Here is a 20,444-nt window from a genome sequence, read left to right on the forward strand (position 1 = left end):
CTGTCTCCCTTTCTGTCTCCCATTGTCTCATTCACTCCCGGTGTCAGCCTTCTTGTTGGTTGCTTCCCATTAGACATCTTTCCCTAAGGCTCTGGGGAGGCTCCTGGGCCACCTGGGCCATGGATGTGAGCCTAGGAAGTCACATCAGAAAGGACTGTGCAAACTGCTTCTAGGAAAGTCAGGGAGGGGAAGGAGAGAGGAGGGACTCTGGGACAGAGCAGATAAAAGGCTTCCAGGTAACGTCTGGGGAGCCCCACCCTAGGTCCTTACTCTGGGGTCCACCTGTCTTATTCCAGAGTCTTCATTAAGAATCAGCTGCTCTGAAGCTGGGGGTGGGGGCAGGAGCTCGCCGCAGAGCAGGGGCTGTTTGTCTCCTCTGGGATCCTATTTCAGGAGGAGGCTGCCTTCAGAATGGGGGTCTTGCTCCATGGGGGTAAGGGGTAGGCTTGGTGTCTAGGTGCAGGGACAGGTTAGATGAGACAGTGCCCAAAAAATGAAGCAAAGGACTGGCCAGCATGGGCAGCCTAGGCTTGAAGGTGGAAGTGAACCGTAGTCTGAGTTTTGGTTTCCTTATAGGCAGGGAGCCCCAAAGGAGTCCAAGAACCAGATGGAAGAGGCATAAGATAGTGGAGGAATTCTTTGTGGATTTTTGTAGAGATTATACACACAGCCCCCCCCCCAACACACACACACAGAGCTACCTCCCTCTCCATTGGTGGTTTCCATCACCACCGACAAGCCTCCGGAGCCTGCAGCAAGCACCTCTTTGTTCTCTGAACAAAGGGTGAAGATTGCTCCTTTCTTACAAATGAATAGGTGCATCTTGGAGATTGCTCCAACTAGGTGCATACAGACCAGCCCCCTTCATGTGTCCCCTCAGGATTCTGACCTCCGGGGACCTGCTTTAGTGGTAGTTGTCTCTCCAGCCTTTTCAGACAAGGGTGAGATGCCACACACCCCTTTGACTCTCCTTTTGAGTGCTGTAGGTTAGTTAAATCCCCCTGCTGGGCCTGAAACCCACAAAAGTTCAATGTCAAAGCCTATCTGGCTGTTTTCAAGCCTCTGAGATGAGCTAGGGGATAAGGGGGCCTTTGCCAGCAGTTACCACTGCCCCCCAGCACTTTGGGATCAGGACCTGCCAGCAAAGGGAGAGGGTCCTTATCTCCTGGTATCTGGTGTGACATGAAGGACTCAGTCCTGAGAATCTATACCACACCTGGCCCTGTGTCTTTGGTCCTTGGATTTCCTACCTCCATCCTTGCCTGGCTTTGTATCATAGGTTAATCTTAGTTCCTGACAGCCACTACAGATAATGGGGAAAGAGCCTATTTTTTTTTTTTTTTGTCTCTGTGGGCTACAGTTATCTCTCAGGAGAGTGGCTGCATTCTGATGTGGTGGCAGTTCCCACCAGGACTCCAGGGACTGGACTCTGTTCTTTAGCCAGGAAGGTAGCTCCTTGTTGTGATTGGCAGCTTAGTCAATCTATCAACCTTGAGGAGTCTCCTGGCTTTTGATGAAAGTCCTGAATTTGTTCACTGTGAAGGACACGTGCACCTCATTTCCCTGGTAAGCCAGGTGGCTGATGGGAGACAGAGAGACTCCTGGGTCCTGGTAGGAAGTATCTGAGGCCCACATTCCTTAGCGGACTCTCCTATGGGGTGACCTGAACTACAGAAGGCCTAGTCTCAATGTCTAATTAACTCCGTGAGGGAGTCATGGCATCTCCATCCTTCCACAGTAGCTGGGATGTTCATGCCCACCGGGTCCTGCATTGTGTATCCATTTCCATAGGACACAGAATGCTGACAGCCTGGGTTCAGCCCCAGTAAGGCTCCTGCCTGTGGTCTGCAAATGATTGAGATGAGGGATACTCGCCAACCTCGAGCCGCCCAGCGAACCATGGTGTCTCTCAAGGCCTGGCTGTATCTAGGCTCTGTCCAGGGCCAGAGAGCACATGAGGGGAAGCTCAGCCTCCGTCAGAGCTGGGACACCATCCCGTAGAGCCAAAAACTCAGCCTTAACAGAACAGGGCCAGGTACCAGATGCTGAGGCATGGATGGGAACAACAAGTCCAGGCTGCTGGGCTCCAGTGGGATGCATAGTCTGTTTACATATGTCTTTTATTGCATGGAAGATGGTCTGTCACAACAGATGTCAGTCTAGGTGACCACATGGGTGCCCACTTAAGAGATGGTCCCAAGGGCTCGTGTGTGCCTGCCAGTGAAGGCAAGTATATAGTGACTGTCAATTTGGGGGTTAGTGATACTGAGGACAAGAGACCTGGAAGTGATCCTCTCACCCAGCATGCTGTGTGTAGTCTCCCTAGCCTTATGTCTGTGCATCCACTGGTACCCACCTCAAGCCCCTCACTGTTGTTCTCTGAATTTCATAGCCAGAGGAGGCACATATCTCTGATCATCCTAGATCACCCATTCAGACATGGCTGGGAGTATGGTGGTAATACAGGCCAGGTAGCTTAAGTGGGGAACACAGCGGATACAACGTAGCAACCCAGAGCATGGGAAATGCCAACCCTGAATTCCAGTGTGGTGAAGCCCTCTTTCTGTGAGGCAAGTCTTGGAGGTTGGCATTACAAGGTCAGTACTGTGGGTGTAACCACTTTGGCACCATCCCAGCCAGGGGATGGGATGGATGGAAGGCCAGCCTCCCACATCTCCTTCTGTTCCTGCAGCTCACACGTGGACACCAGGTGGCGCTGTCGTCCATCAGTTACGTTGGCTGCTCTCTGTCAGTTCTCTGCTTGGCTGCCACCCTGGTCACCTTCGCAGTACTGTCGTGAGTCACCCTCTCCTTGTGTCCCCAGGAAGTCTAGAAAGTTACTGGAAATATCAGTGCTTCCTGTCACTCTGGCCATTCCTCTGTCTGGCTCTGAAGACCCTTGGGGCGGGGGGGACATGCATCCTAGCTAGTAGGGGTACAGATGTGAGTATGTGACTGTTCTCCGGTGACTTTCACTTTCATATCTGAGGTGCAGGAAAAATGGAAATAGCAGGGCCTGTAGGGTAGGGTCAGCAGGTTTTAGACATGCCAGAAAGGTCTGGAAAATCCCACCTTGGCACTTGAGTTCCGGTGGGATCTGAGCCAGGCAAGCGCTAGCACAGACATCCTTGACTGCACCCTCTTCAGCAAGCAATGGTGCTTGGTTTTGAGGCCAAGTTATGCATAAATGCCTTTGGATGGGGCCCATCAATAACCAGAGAAAGCCAAAGAATAAATAAATGCCTTCTCGAGCAGTCTGCCACGCACAAGGAGACAGTGCGGAGGTGAGCATCTTGGGGTGGGAGGCCAGGAAGCCCACCCTGTTGGTAGTCATCCAGGCCTCCAGGAAGAGCCCTGCCAGGAATGACCATAAAAAAATGGCAGGTCCTGTAGCCACCCTCCTGTATCCAAGAGGCGCCCTCCCTTCCTGCTGCCCTCAATTTCGATGATGCCCATGATGTCATGAGGTGTATTTTCTGCAGGTTCTAATTTAGAATTTTAATTAGTTCCCTCCATCTCCCCCACCCCGTCCCTCACAGTGGAGGGGGTGAAACAGAAGAGGGCCCAGGGAGGTTAGAGGAGCCACTGAACTTCCGGGAAGGGCTCAGGCTGTGCAGGGTGGCTGGAACTATGAAAGGAACTAGGAGGCTAGCCCAGAACAACCAGGGTCCAAGCAGGGAGCTATGGCATGGGCAGGGGTAGGAGCTATGAAGATACTCATGGTTTCTCAAAGAGAAGTAGAGAGGGGACCCGAGTGGGGGTAGGATGTCGAGGCTGAGCTCTGGGACTTACACCCGCCTCTCTGTCTTCAGTTCCGTCAGCACCATTCGGAACCAGCGTTACCACATCCATGCCAACCTGTCCTTCGCTGTCCTGGTAGCCCAGGTCTTGCTGCTGATCAGCTTCAGCATGGAGCCTGGCACGGTGAGTGGGTGCTGACCCTCGGCCAGCAGCTGTCTCTTCTTGAGTCATGGCAGTGGCAGTGGGCATGGCTGGGGAGTGGCAGCAACACGGGCTGTAGAACTCTGGACTGAGAAACTGAGCCTTGCCCCCCCCCCAGGATTAAAATGAGGTCCTGGGAATAAATATGAGTAAGCAAAGCCTCAACACGGCCCCCCATGTACCCCGTGGTCTCACCCTGCACCTTTGCTTGGCTACCAGGTCCCGTGCCAGGTACTGGCTGTCCTCCTCCATTACTTCTTCCTGACCGCCTTTGCTTGGATGCTGGTGGAGGGACTACATCTCTACAGCATGGTGATAAAGGTCTTCGGCTCAGAGGACAGCAAGCACCTCTACTACTATGGGATAGGCTGGGGTATGTAGTAGGGGAGGGGCAGAGGGCAAGGATAGGCTGGGGTGTGTGGTAGGGGTGGGACCTATTAACATAGGTTGGGAGGGATGAGGTGGGCCAGGTAGGGGTGGGGCAGATGGAATGGAATGGGTTCTGGTGGCAAAGAGGCAGAGCAGGTGACTGTGTGGCAGGGTTTGGTAGAGATGGGATGGGTTTAGATGGAGATGGGATGGGTTTAGCTAGAGATGGGTTGGGTTTAGGTGGAGATGGGATGGGATGGGGGGATCAGGTGTGGAGGGACATTGCTGGAGATGGGATTGGTCAGTGTGACTCATGGCGTATCAATGTACCATTGTCCTGGGAAGAAGAGTCTGTGTTTTGCTGTTGGACAGTGTGTTCAAACCGTGTCAGGCTTAGCTAGTTCAAGGTGACATTCGAGTTCTCCATTCTGACCTCGGTCTTTCCTTTCTTTGCTCTGCTCATTTTTTTGGAAGTGAGATGTTGACGTCACTTGGCCCGTTCCTGTTTCTGCTCCCTCTCTGCCTTCCTTTGACTTAAGTGGGTATATTCCTGTGTGGCGCTTTAATACTCTTAATGAGCTCACCCTGTATTTCCTGGGTCGTTTTCTTTAGCGCTTACCCCCGCGCATACTGTATGCATTTCAGCATATTAAAATCTATTTTATGTTCTCACTAAATTACAGTGAGACGGGGAAGCGTTGCTGTTAAGTGTTTCTATTACTTTATCCCTTTTTTCTGTGGTTATTGCTACACATATCACAACTGCATGGGGGGCCAAGGGCTATGGTATCTCTTTACCAACCTCCCCTCTCTAACAGAAGCCGAGAGAGGAGACGGGGTGTGTCTCTGCAGGGTGTGTCCTGTTATCCATCGGACGGACCATGTCTGGTCCTCTGGTCCTCTGCAGATGTCCCTGCCGTCTGAATTGCCATCTGGTCTTGTCACCACGCTCCCACACTGCGTTTCCCTCTCTCCCTCCCGTGTACCTTGGAAGCTTATTACATTTCTATTTGTTATGGACCTAATAATGCAGCTCTATAAATGTCATTTGATATTATTGCTTTTTAACTCAATTGAGAGAAAAGAAAAGAGGAGGGCACCCAACTCCACCGTTGCTTATAATTTCATAAGCTATTGGTGTCATTGTGTGTAGGTCTGTGTTTCTGTGTGTCCACGAATCTGGGTGCGCGCACGTGGGTGTGTCTCTGTGTTTGCGCGTCTGTCTTTCTGTATGTGTGTGTGTACATGTGTCTTTGTGCCTGCACTGATGTGCGTGTCATTGCTGTGTGTACCCCTAGCTCTCTTCCCTGAGCTGAGCATTTGCTTTTCTTTCTGTATCTGGCGAAGCAGGTTTTCTAACCACACGCTCTGTCGGTTGTTTATCTCACAACGTCCATCTTGCCTTCATTTTACAAGGTGGCTGTGCTGGACTCGGATGCTTTTCCTAGGGACACCTTGTGTTCCCTCATTGCCTCTGTCTCCACGGTTGGCCCTGAAGGCTACTCTTCATTCTCTCAGGTCCTGGAGCTGGAGGGCTGCTTTTCTCCCATCTCACCCAGTGTTTCCTCTCCCTTTCAGCCTTTGCACTCAGTCGTGACCAGGCTGCCTCCCTTCCGAGCTTCCTGGCATTCCTCCTGGTCCTTATCAACTGTTGAAGCAGCCGTGGTGTCTTCAGACACCTGCTTTGCTCTGCTCTCAGCCTGCAGTGCCCGCCAGAAGTGCCATGGTGTCTGAGTTTCTCTGGGGACCCTGTTGGCTCCTGTTTCCTCTGATCTCCATGTAGCATAGTCTGCATGGTCCTGACTCTTCCTCCGGCTGCCTGGCCCCTGCCAGCTCCTCTAGTGAAGTTTTCATTTCAGTGATATTTCTTGGTTCCAGACTGCTCATGTGATCCACCTTTCTCCTTTGAGAGAGAGAGAGAGAGAGAGAGAGAGAGAGAGAGAGAGAGACGCATCTGCTACCTGATGCGTTCTGCTGATAGTTACTTCTATCAGTGTCTTTAATGGCACTGGTCCCTCCCAGGCAGTCTCTCAGATATGTTGTCACTCTGTGATCTTGTGTGACTTAGGACCTTTTGGATCATATAGTTCAGTGCTCTGAGCCTCCTCCTGTGGCTACCTGTTCACTGGCCCACTACTCTGTTACTTGGACTGCTTGAAGCTGGCCCTGGGCTGGCATTTCCTATCAGAGTGGAGGAACAGAGTGAAGTTCGAACCCAGCTGGTGTCACGCTGTTCTTCAGAGGGCTCTGGGAAGGGACAGTGGCCCCTGTGAGTCAGCTGTGGTAGGGCACAGAGGGCTGTCGCACTTGTATTGATAAACACACTGTGTGGTCTGGGATTAGAGGGGAGGGCAGCACAGGTGTGTGTCAACAGCCTCTTTAGAATGGGGCTTTCTAATGAAGAGATGAGGGCTAGGGATTTTAGCTCTGCCCCAAGGAATACCCTGCAGGCCTGGGCTGGGGAGCTTGGGAGGGGGCAGAGCCATACTCATGTCACCAGGCAGGAAGTAGGGAAGCCACTCAAGTGCCCCAGGTCTCCCTGTTCTTACAGTGATTTCCTGGATGGTCTTGCATTTGTTTATCTCTATCAGCTGCTCTGACTTAGGAAAGTTTACAGGGGCTCTGAAAGTTTCAAAGGTTGGACCCTTACGATCCACCATGCAGAGTCTCCCTGGGCCATGGCTGATGCAATGTCCTGGCTTGTCAGGTGTGTTGACTCTTGCTCATCCGAGAGAGTCCCAGCCAGCACAGCCAGAGCCCACTTCCTACAAGTGTCCTGCTGTGGATGGGCGCAGCAGTTGTAAAAAAAAAAAAAAAAACGTGGGCCAAGCATCAAAGACCTGCTGCTTTTTTTTCTGCCTTCCTTCAAATAGGTTTAATTTTCTCAGCCCTCATTATGCAAACAGCAGATTAACTGTGTTTACTGTGTGCGCTCTGAGTTGGCAAATGCCATTTATTTGAGGCTGAAGTGGAGGCGTAGACACTTGACGTTTTCCCAGGGATTCCCTGGAGAGACAGAGCAGGGGATGTGGGTGGGCAGCTACCTCCAAAGGCTGCAGGCCATGCAGCTGGTACCCATGGTTCCTGTTGTCTCCCCGCTCAGCCTGGGTGATCACACTGCTGCTTTTGCGCATGTGTGATAGACACAAGGCTAGAGTCCACCACCGCTCTCTAGCCCCTCAGTAGGCTGATCCAAGTGTGACCTGCTTCTTCAGTCTGACCCAGGTCGGAGGTGACTCCTTCCTATGACTTCTGACTTCTGTTAGGAAAGATCTAGACATTGACAAGGGTGGCTTACCGGCATCTTCCTGGTTTCTTCATGGATGGGAAACTAGTCATGCTGATGGAGAAGGGCATGTGATCAGGGCTGTTAGAGTGTGGAATGTGATGGGTATGTGCGGTGGACCAGTGAGTGTATGTGTGTGTGTTTGTGTGAGTGGGCATGTGAGTGTGTGTGTGTAAATGGGTGTGTTGTGGGTGTGTGAGTGAATGTGTGAATGTGTGTGAAAGGTGTGTGAGTGGGCGTGCTAGTCTGCTGTCTCCAACCTAGAGGAGTATTTTACTTAATCGGACCAATGTTGAAGAAAAACGAGCTATTTACCAATATTAAAGCATGAAGGACATTCCCTACAATGGCAAACTCCTTTTGAAAAAACAAACAAACAAACAAAACGAGGAGGCAGGGCATCCTGCCTCCCAATGTGGTAGGCCGAGTTTTTCTGTTGTCCACACATGTGGTCCTCACAGAACTCAGACTGCAGCCCTGATACAAGTTCTCTACAAATAGAAAGCCAGGCAGCTCTGACCCCCGCAGCCTCCATCCATCTTCCCATCATCCTGCCCTTAATTAATTTCGTCAGGAGCCCATGAACTGTGTCCTTCATCTTCTCCGGGCAGGGTTGGCTTCTGGCCTAAGTACCGTCCGTCTGCAGGCGGCAGGTTTTTAACGCCCCAGCCCCCTAATGAAAAAGGAGCTGGAGCTGACACGGGAGACCCCACTGCAGCCAGAGACCACAGGAAACATAGCCTCTTCCCCTCCCGTCTCTCTCTGTCAGTGCTTCAGCCTGCATGGAATTGAAGCTTTTAGAAATGTAATGCTGTTTTCAAGATGAGGTGGGGAGGCAGCGCCGAGTCAGTTACAGGTTTGGTGGCAGTCGTGACCTGAACTCAGGGGTTTGTGAAATCAAGGGGAGCAGGTTGTATCCCTGGGGAGATGAGGGACTGCGAGGTGCCTGCATTTTGATGCAGCCAACTGGAATTTGATTACCAACTCAGTGTGGAGAGAAGGCATGAGGTTTATTGCTCTCTATTGAACCCGATGTCTTCTCTGACGTCCCTGTCATCTAGGGTGACACAGGAGACCCCAATGAAGTAAATCTGTCCCAGGCCTGCCTTCCTTTTCGTTTTTATTTAGGAAGCCAGCTCAGTCTCTGGGGGGTAGTGGGGTTTAGTTAGGGTTAGCCAGGCAGAGCTTCCTACCTTTGGTCGGGTTTGAATGTCGTCCTGGTTATGGTCACTATTCCTACGATGCAACACCAGGACCACAGGGCAGCTTGGGGGGCGGGGAGGGTTTATTCCACTCGCCATTCCATTGAACAGTTCATCATCAAAAGCAGTGAGGGCAGGAACCCAAGCAGGGCGGGAACCTGGAGGTGGGAGCTGATGCAGAGGCCATGGAGAAATGCTACTGCTGCTTACTGGCTTGCTTTCCTGCCTTGCTCAGCCTGCTTTCTTATAGAGCCCAGGCCAAGCAGGGATCACACCACTCACAATGAGCTGGGCCCTCCCCCATCAATCACCAATTAAGAAAATGTTCTACAGCTGGATCTTATGGAGGCATTTCTCTCAATGGAGGTTCCTTCCTGTCTGCTGTCCAGTTGTGTCAAGTTGACCTAAAACCAGCCAGTACAAATGTCAAGCACTGATGTCATGGTTGTAAGACCTGTCTAACCGTGGAACAGGGTCAGGAAGAGGTTAAGAGCAGGGTGCCCAGAGCCTGGAGTGGAGAGGTCTCCACTTGGAGCCAATGCATGGGGATCCAGTACTGAACCCATAAGAAGCACACACTACTACCTCCTGCCACTTAGAACCAAGTCCCAAGTGTCTCATGGTACGCACTTTTCATAGGTGCAACAACAGCAAAGGTGGCGTCAGTGGTTTCCATGGGAACTCCCCAACTCCTCTCTTGTTTCTGGCCAGCACTCCCCGGCAGTAGTTCCCCCAAATATGTCTGCCACCCTCCATCAGGGTCTCAGGAGGCCAAAGCTATCTATAGGACAGCAATTGGCTGGGGCCTCTGAAAGGTTACCATGTCCCGAGAGGTCATTCTCTCGTGACCAGAGAGAATATGTCTGTGGTGATGGGCTCAGAAAGACTCCAGAAAAGTGACACCGTCTGCTGGGGTTTGGGGAAGACAGCTTCATAGGAGACATTGGTGGAAACAGGTAGGGAATCTGAGCATCCAGAATGCTGGTAACGACCAGCATCATACACAGTGTCACACACAGGGCTTTGCTGTTCACACGCATCTTGTGTGGCCCTTGCAATAGCCCCGCAAGAGCATTCTACAGACTCCATTCCATGGATCCAGGATCATGGAGCCAGCTGAATCTCTGGTGTATCCTTAGGAAGGGAGCCGGGTGTCATTTGACCCTCTGGCCCCTGGCTCCTTCCCTTTGTCTGCTTCCACTCTCTTTGGTTTTCTGCCTGTGAATTTTTTCTTCTTAATCTCTGACGGGCAGGAATTCAGAGACACAAAATTAGATTCCCAAAGCAGATCACATGAATATGAATGTTTTTATGGAGACAGAGAGAAGTGAATAAAGAAGCCCCTTTGAGCTTTTCACCCCTCTGCTGTGTATTGTCTTCTTATCCATCTATCCATCCTCTTGCTGTCCTCCTGGCTGCTCCTCAATCATTATGTGATACCATAAAGTCACAACCTGGGACCAGTCCCTCACTTCCACTGTCCAAAGTATTGGAGGCAATGTTGCCCATCTTGGGTGGACCGTGAGAGCTTGACGTAAGAGATGTGCCTTCCAAACTCCATGCCACCACACACCTCAGTGTCTTCGAGATGCGTGAGGCTCTGACTGCCTCTGGGAGGGACCAGAGAGTCATCGCTAGTATTCCCATGAAGAATCACTGTGGAGAAGTAGCTGTCCTAGCCCAGGGGCACTTGCAAGGGGGCCTGAGAGTGACCCAGATCCACAGCAAGGGCTGTGTCCTGTGCTGATTATCTGCCTCAGAGACTCCCTGATGTCCTGTGTTTTTTTGCTTTAAACTGGGCTCAAGGATGGGTGAGAAACATCTTTAAAAGATGCAGCTAGCCAGGTGTGGTGGCACATGCCTTTGATACAAGCACTCAGGAGTCAGAGACAGGTGGATCTCTGTGCGTTTAAGGTCAGCCTGATCACAAAGTGAGTCCAGGGGTAGCCAGGGCTCTGTTAGATAGAAAAACTCTGTCTCCAAACACACACACACACACACACACACACACACACACACACACACACACACACAGATGGAGGAAGAGGAGGAGAAAGAGGGAAAGAGGGAAAGAGGGAAAAAAGGAGGAGGAAGAGGAGGAGGAGGAGGAGGAGGTGGTGGACCCCAAACCACTCTTTTGGTATAGAGAATGGAAGCATGAAACCAGCCGTCTATAGGGGGCGCTAGAGAGCTGTGGGGTGGAGACACTAGGCTGCTCTCCCACAAGCTGGTTGAAGCTGAAGGCCGAGATATAGTTTTCCCTAGAGCAATGGTTCTCAACCTTCCTAATGCTGCAAACCTTTAATCAGTTCCTAGTGTTGTGGCAACCCTCAACCATAAAGTTATTTTGTTTCTGCTTCATAACTATAAGTTTGTTACTGTTAGGAATCCTAATGCAAAGATGTGCCTTGCAGGATATCTGCCATGGGACCTCTGTGAAAGAGTCCTTTGACACCCGCCCCCCCCCCCCACACACACACCAAGAGGTCACGGCCCACAGGTTGAGAACCACTGTTCTACAGTCCTTTCTTTTGAATTTCATCACTGGAGGGATCTTGCAGTGGAGTATGGAGTCAGTTCTTTTGGCTCTCTGCCCCCTGTCGGGGAGGCAAAGGGCACCAGGTCCTGTAGAAGATGCTGAGTGTCTGAAAGCGTTTGCAGAATTTGGAAATGATCAGCCTGAAAACTCAGGTGTGTTTTCCAGAGTGAAACACCGCGCCACAGCTGAGCTAAAGATCGAAGAGCGGCTTCCTCCGTGTGGAGACTCACATCTGAATATATAAAAATCCTCTGAACTTTGAAAGTGCAGGGAGCGGTCAGCTCGCTTTGGGCTGCCTGGCTCTTAAGAGCAGTTTGACCCGGAGTCCTTTCTTGGCGGGGAGATGGAATGCTGTGGGAATTGCTGGTCTAAATGTTTTTCTAGTTTGTTCTTAGACCTCACTTCCACTGCCTATCCAGAAGTCTGATGAGGCTTTGCAAAAACAAATCCAGCTCAAACTGGCTTAGGCACAAAGAAAACTTAATGGTCCCTATAGCCCCAAAAGGCCCATGGTGGTAGCATTCAGATCTTGATCTATGGGCGTCCACAACATAAATTTGCTTCTCTTGATGTCTTCATTGGCAGAGTCTGATCATTCCTTAACACCCCCATGGTGCTAAGGTGGCTGCACAAGCCCCGTCTGTCCCACCCATGTCCCCAGGGGACAGAGTTCTTTTTTCCTCTCAGTCTCAGGGGCAGTCCCTGCTGGAGTCTTATTGGTTCACCCAGGTCATGTGTCCATCTTTCAATCAATTGCTGTGGCTATGGGGGATTGATGGTCCACTGAGCCAGTCATGGGTTACATACCTGAGAGCAAGGAAGGAGCCAGCCTCTTGGCCCTATAGATGGGGGACAGAATGCCTGACTAGAAGATTGTGGGCTCAAACACTAGCAGCATGTGCTGTCTAGTGCAGCTGACCCAAGACTATCCCCTTCCCCTGCCAGCCCGTGGAGCATGGGGTGTTCAACAGAGGCCTGGGCCTCTGCCTGCCATGTGTCCAGGACACACATCCCTGTTAACACTCACAAAATGTCCTTAACTACTTGGACATGTGTCTTGTGGGTCAGTTGACTTAGCTAGGAATTGTGTCCCAAACAGGACACCAGCCTTCCCTTCTTGTCATCGTGAGTCATGTGCCCTAAGTAAGTCCTGGGCCATCACATACCCCTAGGCTCCTGTGTAGAACCAAAAGAAGGCTGTGTGTGTGTGTGTGTGTGTGTGTGAGCGTGTGTGACCTCTGGCTTAGCCCTCAAGGTCCTTGTGCCTAGCAATACTCCATACCCAGTGCTCCGCCATAGTCTCCCCCCCACCCCCCACCCCCGTGCACTTGTCACACCAGGAGTTGAACCTGGCATTTGTGGACAGAAGGGGATGGGAGCAGGTGACATTTCTGTCTCTCCACAGGGTGCCCTCTCCTCATCTGCATCATCTCCATATCATCTGCTATGGACAGCTATGGGACAAGTGACAGGTAAGTGACCCTGTGTGCTCTGAGCTGAGCATGCCTCATGGTTGGCAGGCCCTCCTGTGGAGAAGGGTCTACAAAGTGCTTCACAGTGCTGATCTCAGATGCCCTTGTTCACCCTGGTGCAGAGTGGGCACAGGCTCCCCCCCCCCCCCCCGGCCTGGGCAGTGGGAGCAAGAACAATCCCACTGTGCTCTTAGAATCAGCAATGTAACCTGGACAGTGGTGGCTCCTGTGGGAGCCAGCGGCAGGTGGATCTCTGAGTTCGAGGCCAGCCTGGTCCACCTACTGAGTTCCAGGACAGCCATGGTTCCACAGAGAAACCTTGTCTGGAAAACCAAAACCAAAACCAAAAAAAAAAAAAAACAACAAAAAAAACCCAAAACCCAACCAAACCAAAAAGGAACCATAGCGTGGATATTACTATATTCTAAGATTTTTTCTTTTTTTTATATCTAGTTATTCATTGTGTATGTGCATACATGTGCTTGTATGTACATGCATCTGTGTGTGCACATATGCCTCAGCACCATGTGGAGGTCGGAAGGCAGCCTTCAGGAGTCAGTTCTCTCCATTTACCACAGGTCCTGGGGTACTAACTCAGACTATCAAGAGGCCTGGCAGCCAGTGCTTTTACCCACTGATCCTTCTGATGGGAAGGTTTTAATCCATGTGCTTCTCCTGGGGCATGGCTCTGGTTCACCCATGAAGCCCATGTTGTAGCCTTCAGGACTTTCTTGGACGATCAATAAGTGTGCAGCATCCAGTTGAAGAAATATACAATTATGCAAATGAACATGGCCTGGGGGATTCAGACAGATGGGTCTTAGAGTCCTTGCTTGGCTGGGAGGCCTGGACCACAGGCCCAGGGCAGATGGGCAGGTGGCCAACCAGTTCTCTGAGCCCCACAGAAGGCACCTTCCTGGCCAAAATTTGTCTTGCTCTGCAAAAAACCCAAAGCCAGTTGCCGGTGTAGCTTTTTGTTTATTGTGGTAGCGAAACTGAAATGTACTCTGGGTTTTGGCTGGACTTTATCAGAGGTGGTTGACCCAGGCATCAATTCTGAGAAATCCTCTCTGAGAAAGAGACTCATGAGATCACCATGGGAATAACTTGGAGATGAAGAATGGGAGTCGATACCTAGAGCTGACAAGTCCTTTCTCTGTCCTGGGGCACTGCTGCGGGGTGGAGGTACCTCCGTGGGCAAGGGTGCTCTCGTAATTCTTTTCTCTCCACAGCTGCTGGCTGGCTCTGGGGAGTGGTGCCATTTGGGCCTTTGTGGGCCCGGCTCTGCTGGTCATTGTGGTAAGTCCCCCCTCCCATACTTCACGGGCAGAGCCAGACAGGTCAGGGGCAAGGCCATTTGAACTGTGCCAGGTTCCTTGAAGACACACCCCAAGATACAGCCTTGTACTGCCTGCCGCTCATTTGTTTATGCTTGCTGTTTCCTGCCCCCCAAGGAGTGAGTGACTCTGAGCTTCCTTTGCCCATAGCCTCAGGAAGGTCCTGAGTTTGGAGCAGCCCCAACTAGCCCTCAGTGTACCTCCACTGAGCTCATACCCAGAGGCATGCACAGACTTCTCAGAGAGTCCGAACACTCCAAGGCTATTTGAGGGGCTCCTGGGGACTCCACACGTAAGTGAAGAGTCAGAGACGAGAGACAGTGAGGCTGGTCAGAGACATAGAGACCTATATCAGCCACACAGCTCACAGGGCACCTGCCCATGGCTGAGGAACTTTTTGTCTTCCCTGTGGCTACTCTCTGTGGCAGTGCCACACTGGGTTATCGAGCAGCCAGACCCACACAACATTCTCGTAACCATGGCTACCTCCTCCTGCTGACCTCCGTGCCTGTGTGCTGATGCTCATGTCTGAGGATGTGGGAGTTGACAGACTACTTGGTGTAGTCATAGGGGCCAGGACATCCCACACACATACCCTGGGCAGGGCTCCTTGCCTAGTCTGAGTCATAATTAGTCATCATCGAAGTTCCAGAGATCCTGCCCTTTACCCTCCTATCTTTGCAGGGTGTTCTATCCTTCATAGGTCCCAGGACAGGGCCGTTGCTAACCAATCCCAAAGGATACCCCTGTAGAGTATCAGTAGGCTGGTTTGTTAACCCTAAGATGGGGTATCCCAGCCCTACCCTGAGAGCAGGGTAAAAAACTGTCCTTGCATCTCAGGTGATGCCAGACTTCACATGTCACCAGATAAAGGATGGGATGACTTCATCTGAAGGCCACCCTATCCCTCCATCTGCTCAAACACCCCCAAAGGCTCACAAACCAATCCCTCTCCTCTCCTTTTTCCAGCTGTGAATCCATGTGGCCACCCCTGTTCAGTGGCACTGGTTGAGGTAGGACCCTGGTAAAGGAAACGGAGGGACATCCTGAGCGTCCTCATGGAAACTCCTCTGATGCTCTCATGCTAATGGGCACAATGGTGCCTTCTTGGCTGGGGGTTTACAGAGAGCAGCAAGTGAGCTGTCATTGCAAAGCCCTTTGGGGCAGGGAGGCCAGGCGCAGTCACTATGCATGTGTCTCCTGCTATCCACATGACCACTGTGGTCCTAGCTACAGTCTGTTGATCTTGCTGTACCATTTTCCACTGGAAACTCTGCTCTGCAGGGTCTATAGGACCCAGGGCTCTGGATGTAATCTTCTCTGTTCTTGATGGGGCATGGGGTGGAGTGGAGGACCATGCTAGCTTTGAGGTTACTAGCTAGGCTGGGTCCTAGCTGAGGCTGGCTTGGCCTGGGAACCATGTTTATAGGTCAAGTTCCCTGAGGTAATCTCTGGCTCCCAGGGCTTGGTTGCTATAATAGGCAAACTTGCACATAGCCTCTTGGAAAAAGGAACCTCGAGGAACTGGAAGCTGTGACCCAGCAGGGAGGATCACAGGGTCTTGTGAGGGTCCCATTCAGCATGGTGGGAATCACCTTTGAAGAGGGCGATAAGGTCTAGGGATGAGGTCAAGCCAGGCTAAGAGGGGAAGCTTTAAGCATCACATGGTGTGGCTAAGGACTTGAGGGTAAGAATGACCAAAGCTCAGGGAAGCGAGCAGTGTGCTTTAGGTAGCACAACTCCTGGGAGTCATAGCCAGGGCTGCGTGAGCCTGGGACACACATGGGTATTGAGTTTCTGATGCTGGGATGAGAAGGATCAGCATCCAGTGCCCTTAGGCACTGTGTGTTACTGTCATCTGCAGAGGCTTAGAGATCACAGCTTGTAAACCATCCAGGGTTGCTCTAGTGATGGCTAATGTTGGGTCACTGATGCCTTCCTGTACAGTGGGGCATGGCAGAAGCTGAGAGGGAGGTGCAGAAAGCCTCTGTGGGTTGTAAAGCCTTTGGTGGTAGTGGGGCGTCTAGTGCCCAATGACCTTTTCTCAGGGGTCCCCTAACACCACCAGAAAACACAGATATCTACACCACAATTAGTAACAGTAGTAAAATTACAGTTATGAAGTAACCACAAAAATAGTTTTGTGGTTGGGAGTCGCCACAACAGGAAGAACTGTATTAAAGATTAGAAGTGTTAGGAATGAGGAAAGTTGAGAATACTGTTCTAAGGGATCCACGGTAAAGGGCAGGCAGTATGACTATGCCTGCTTTGAGGTTGGGTTTTGGGTCCCAGCCACACCCGCTGATTTACAGTGTTCGCTGCTGCTCAGCAGTGCTGAGACGTTCTGTGGCAGACATGGCGGCCTTCAGAGCCGAAAGTATTTACTACCCAGCCCTTGGCAAAAAAAAGGAAGGGAAAGAGAGAGAGAGAGAGAGAGAGAGAGAGAGAGAGAGAGAGAGAGAAACTGAAAAGAGTTGGCTAATTCCAAATGCGTGCGGGGTGTGTGTGTGTGGGGGGGCATGTTGTAGCTGGTTCTGCTCCAGCTCTTGCTGGCCTCTGGCTGGATCCTGGTGTAGAAATGGAATAGCATTTCGTGCCCCCTACCTCAGAAGTTGGTAGGATTTGTACCCTCCTGAGCCGTGCCCTCATTCACCCGGGAGTGCTCCGCCTTACTTCCAAATGAAGGAAGCAAGTTTTGGATGTCAAGCATGGCCTGACCCCATTTGGGTAAAAGCTCTCTGTGGGCACTTATTCTCTTGCAAGAGGGAAATGGCAGAGAAAATGTGGGGCGGATACTCCTGAATGGTGGCTCCCTGGGGAGCCGTGGGGAACGGCGGCTGCCCCACGCTTAGACTTTGTCTGCAATCTAAAAACACTCCACATGGCTAGCACAGTTTTAGAGATTTACTTTTTTTTTTTATTTAGTTAGTTTTGTGTATGTGTGCCTAGGGAGGCTAAAAGCTGTTGGATCCTCTGGATAACAGGTGGTTCTGAGGCACCCAGTGCAGATGCTGGGAGCTGTCTCAGGTTCTTTGCAATCACCTCTCAAGCCCAGACAGGGTTTCTCCGAGCAACCCTGGGAACTTGCTCTGTAGATTAGGCTGCTCTGGAACTCAGAAATCCACCCGCCTCTGCCTCCAAGTGCTGAGATTAAAGGCGTGCACCACTATGCCCAGCTGGCTTGCAAGCTTTTCAAGTAGAGCCGTTTTAGGAAGTGGGGTGCTTTTGCCAGAACATTGGCTTCACCTGTGCTAGTGAGGGCTGGCCTGAAGGCTATGGGCAGTAAATGGGCGCCTGTGGGGTTCCTAAGCTTTGAGCTTAAGAGAAAAGCAGAACCAAGTCTTTCAGCATCAGGACCCACCCCCATCCAATTTGATGATGCTAAATGGAGCCCTTGTCCAATAGAGCAGCAGTTCCCCAGGGCTTTAATTGCTCAAGTTCTTGCAAGAAAGTACCACAGAGCAGGGGCTTGAATGAAGAACATTATTCTCTTACTGTCACAGAGGCCAGATATCTGAAATCAAAGACTCGGCAGGTTATACCCCCACCCCCACCCCCACCCCTGGTCTCCTCTCTCCTTGGTCTCCTCTCTCCTTGGCCATTGGCCTGTGTGAGACCATAGCTGTTTGATTACAACCCATACAAATGGCCTCAGTTTAATACATCACTTCTCTGAATATATATTATAACATTATGGGATAGAAGTTCGGTCACAAAGGAATGCAAGGCAGCCCAAAGAGCCCCCAATGTCCCCAACCATGACAAGAGACATCAGGGAGAAAATAGGTCTTGTCAACACAGCACCCCACTTCTCCTGGGAGAGCTCCGAGTGCCACCTCCACCCCACCAGGAGAAGGCAAGGCAAAGTCTGATCTGGGGAGTCCACAGTGGTTTCTGGATACCCGAGCACCATAGGTATAAACCTGGAGTCTACGGGTCTACCTTTCTCGCCGGGCATCTGCGTGCAGGATGGAGAGGGCAAAGGCAGGGCCTGGAATAGGTGGAACTGGTCTGATTCCGAAGTGCTGAGAGGCTGGAGGAGAAGGCTTTCCCAGGGAGATTTAGACATGACTTTAAGATGAGGTTCTTCCCCAATGATGATCTTTAATGAAGAGATGACTCTTGCTTGTTCAGACTGATTTATTTGATGGTGGATGTGAATGCATACATACACCGACCTTACTCAGGGTGAACCAGGGATTAAATACACTTGTGGAAGGGAATGCCCAGGAAGGGAAGCTGACAGCTCAGGGCCTACCTAGATACCTCATTAGCATGGAGAACTCCAGGTGTTTATGCTAAGTGACTGATTGCCAAGATCATCTCAGTGGGGTGCGGTGGTTACAAGTTTCAGATCAGGTACAGAAATGGATAGGGAGTGGCCTGACTCCTGCCAATCTCAAGTCTCTGAGACTTCCAGGGTCTGAGCTCACACAACCTTACCAGTTCCTCTATCTGGTGCATAACCTGGTTTCCCTACAGGGCATTGCAACCTGTGCCCCACAGTGGCCTGCCTGGTCTGTGCCTGTCCCAACCAGAGAAGGAGGACAATGACTCCAAGAGGACCGAGAAAGAGAAGAGATTCTGGGTTCTCAAAGTTCTTGTCTTCCCTGAGAGGCCAGGGATAGACACATGACTATGTAGCTGTAGATGCCGAGCTATAGGCCCATTGATCCATGAGGCCATACACAGAGATATAGGTGCATAGATCCATGCTACACAGAGCTATAGGCCCATAGATCCACAGATCCACAAAGCTACAGGCCTATAGATCTACAGAGTCACATTGTTGCAGATATAAAGAACTATGGGTACATAGATCCATGGCTACACAGAGCTACAGGCACATTGACATGTTATAGCCAGAGCTATAGGCACATAGATCAATGCTATATGGAGCTATAGACCCATAGATTCATGGTTACACAAAGCTACAGGCACATAAGTCAACAGCCACATGCAAGGCTATACGTAGAGTTCCCAAGCAGTCACTGGGATGGTGGGACATAGATACATACCACTGGAGACAATATCCATATATACCATATATATACATATACACATATACATATAATGTCGGTGTATGTAAGCAGATGTGGATAATTTTTCCATGTAAAATGCTTATGAACATTTCTGCTTACCCCCCACCCCCCAAACTCCTAAATGACCCTGAGTTGACAGAGCTGCGAGCTGCAGAGCCTGGCCCAATCCCATTCCTCCTTCCTCCCCAGAAGTCACCATGACCTTTTCCTGGGTCATCCTGGCCTGTGGGCTCTATTTTTAATGTCCGCTGTGCAGCTCTATTCTTCTCTCTGGAAACACAGCTTGGAATTGTCTCTCTGGTGTTTGCCCTTAGTATCTTGTCCCCATCCTGACAGGTCCTGCAAATCAAGGCCAAGTCCCTGACAGTCACCTCAGACAGCTTCACTACCAAGGCAGGCCTTTCCAGTTCTGCCAGAACGTGGGCCAGAGGGAGCAGAGTGAGGTCAAGGGGCCAGGCCCACTCTCCTTTGTACTCTCGATTAAGTGGTTCGAAGGCCACTGGCTCCTGTCTTACTCCACAGTTCAAGACCACCCTCTCCCGATGCCAATGCCTACAGGATGGTCTCTGTACAGTAACAGATACAAAACCACAGACATGTAGATAAGTCAGTACAGATGTGGTGGACCAGGTCTTAGGTCTCCAGATGAAACCAGACACCCTGGTTGTGTTGAGGTGAGAAACAAAACCCAGAAAAACCCTATAAAAAGAGATATGGTGACGAGTCAGGGCAGATAGCAATGTGAGCAGCTTTGCTGCTGTTGGGACACTGTAGTTTTTGATGAGATCAGTCCCCAAAATCCCAACGTGATCGACTGCCACATTTACATGTTTGTGAAACACTCCATCTTGAGTCGATTGTCCTGTTGGCAGCCTGGTTTAGGAAGCATGGAAACACGGAGCTAAGTATCTGGGCTTTGATCCGAGGAGATCTGAGATGGCATCACCTTCTACAGTGTCCAGAGGAGGTGCTGTGACCTTGAGCTCATGTGACCTGCCCATCCTGATGTAACTTGTGAGCTTACAGGAGGAGCTGGGTAGTGTGACCTCTGACCTCAAACAAGGTTCCCAGATACTCCCCCAAAGGCAGAATCCCACTGGCTCTCTCCGAGGCCCATCACTGTCCCTGAGTCAGTAGAACCTAGTTTGGTGACCCCCCCCCCCCGCCAGGGATGCTGTTGACATGTTCAATGAAAAATAAAAAATAAAAAACGAGTTTCAGGTAATTTTCTGTTTAATTTTTAATTGCTCCAAAT

At 51.0% G+C, this 20,444-nt stretch overlaps 1 protein-coding gene across 2 annotated transcripts in view; it reads left to right on the plus strand.

Moving 5' to 3' along the window:
- Window positions 1-20,444, plus strand: part of Adgrd1 (adhesion G protein-coupled receptor D1) — a 117,338-nt gene that overhangs the window by 89,374 nt on the left and 7,520 nt on the right. For both annotated transcript variants that reach the window (XM_021162937.3, XM_021162936.3), the window contains 5 exons: window positions 2,693-2,796; window positions 3,813-3,924; window positions 4,162-4,315; window positions 12,744-12,810; window positions 14,043-14,109. In XM_021162937.3, coding sequence (XP_021018596.1) covers window positions 2,693-2,796; window positions 3,813-3,924; window positions 4,162-4,315; window positions 12,744-12,810; window positions 14,043-14,109 — 504 coding nt within the window. The remainder of the gene's footprint in view (window positions 1-2,692; window positions 2,797-3,812; window positions 3,925-4,161; window positions 4,316-12,743; window positions 12,811-14,042; window positions 14,110-20,444) is intronic.

The sequence above is a fragment of the Mus caroli genome, unplaced genomic scaffold (genome assembly GCF_978045245.1).
Source record: "Mus caroli unplaced genomic scaffold, Mus_caroli_1 scaffold_4, whole genome shotgun sequence".
NCBI classification, from domain to species: Eukaryota; Metazoa; Chordata; class Mammalia; order Rodentia; family Muridae; genus Mus; species Mus caroli.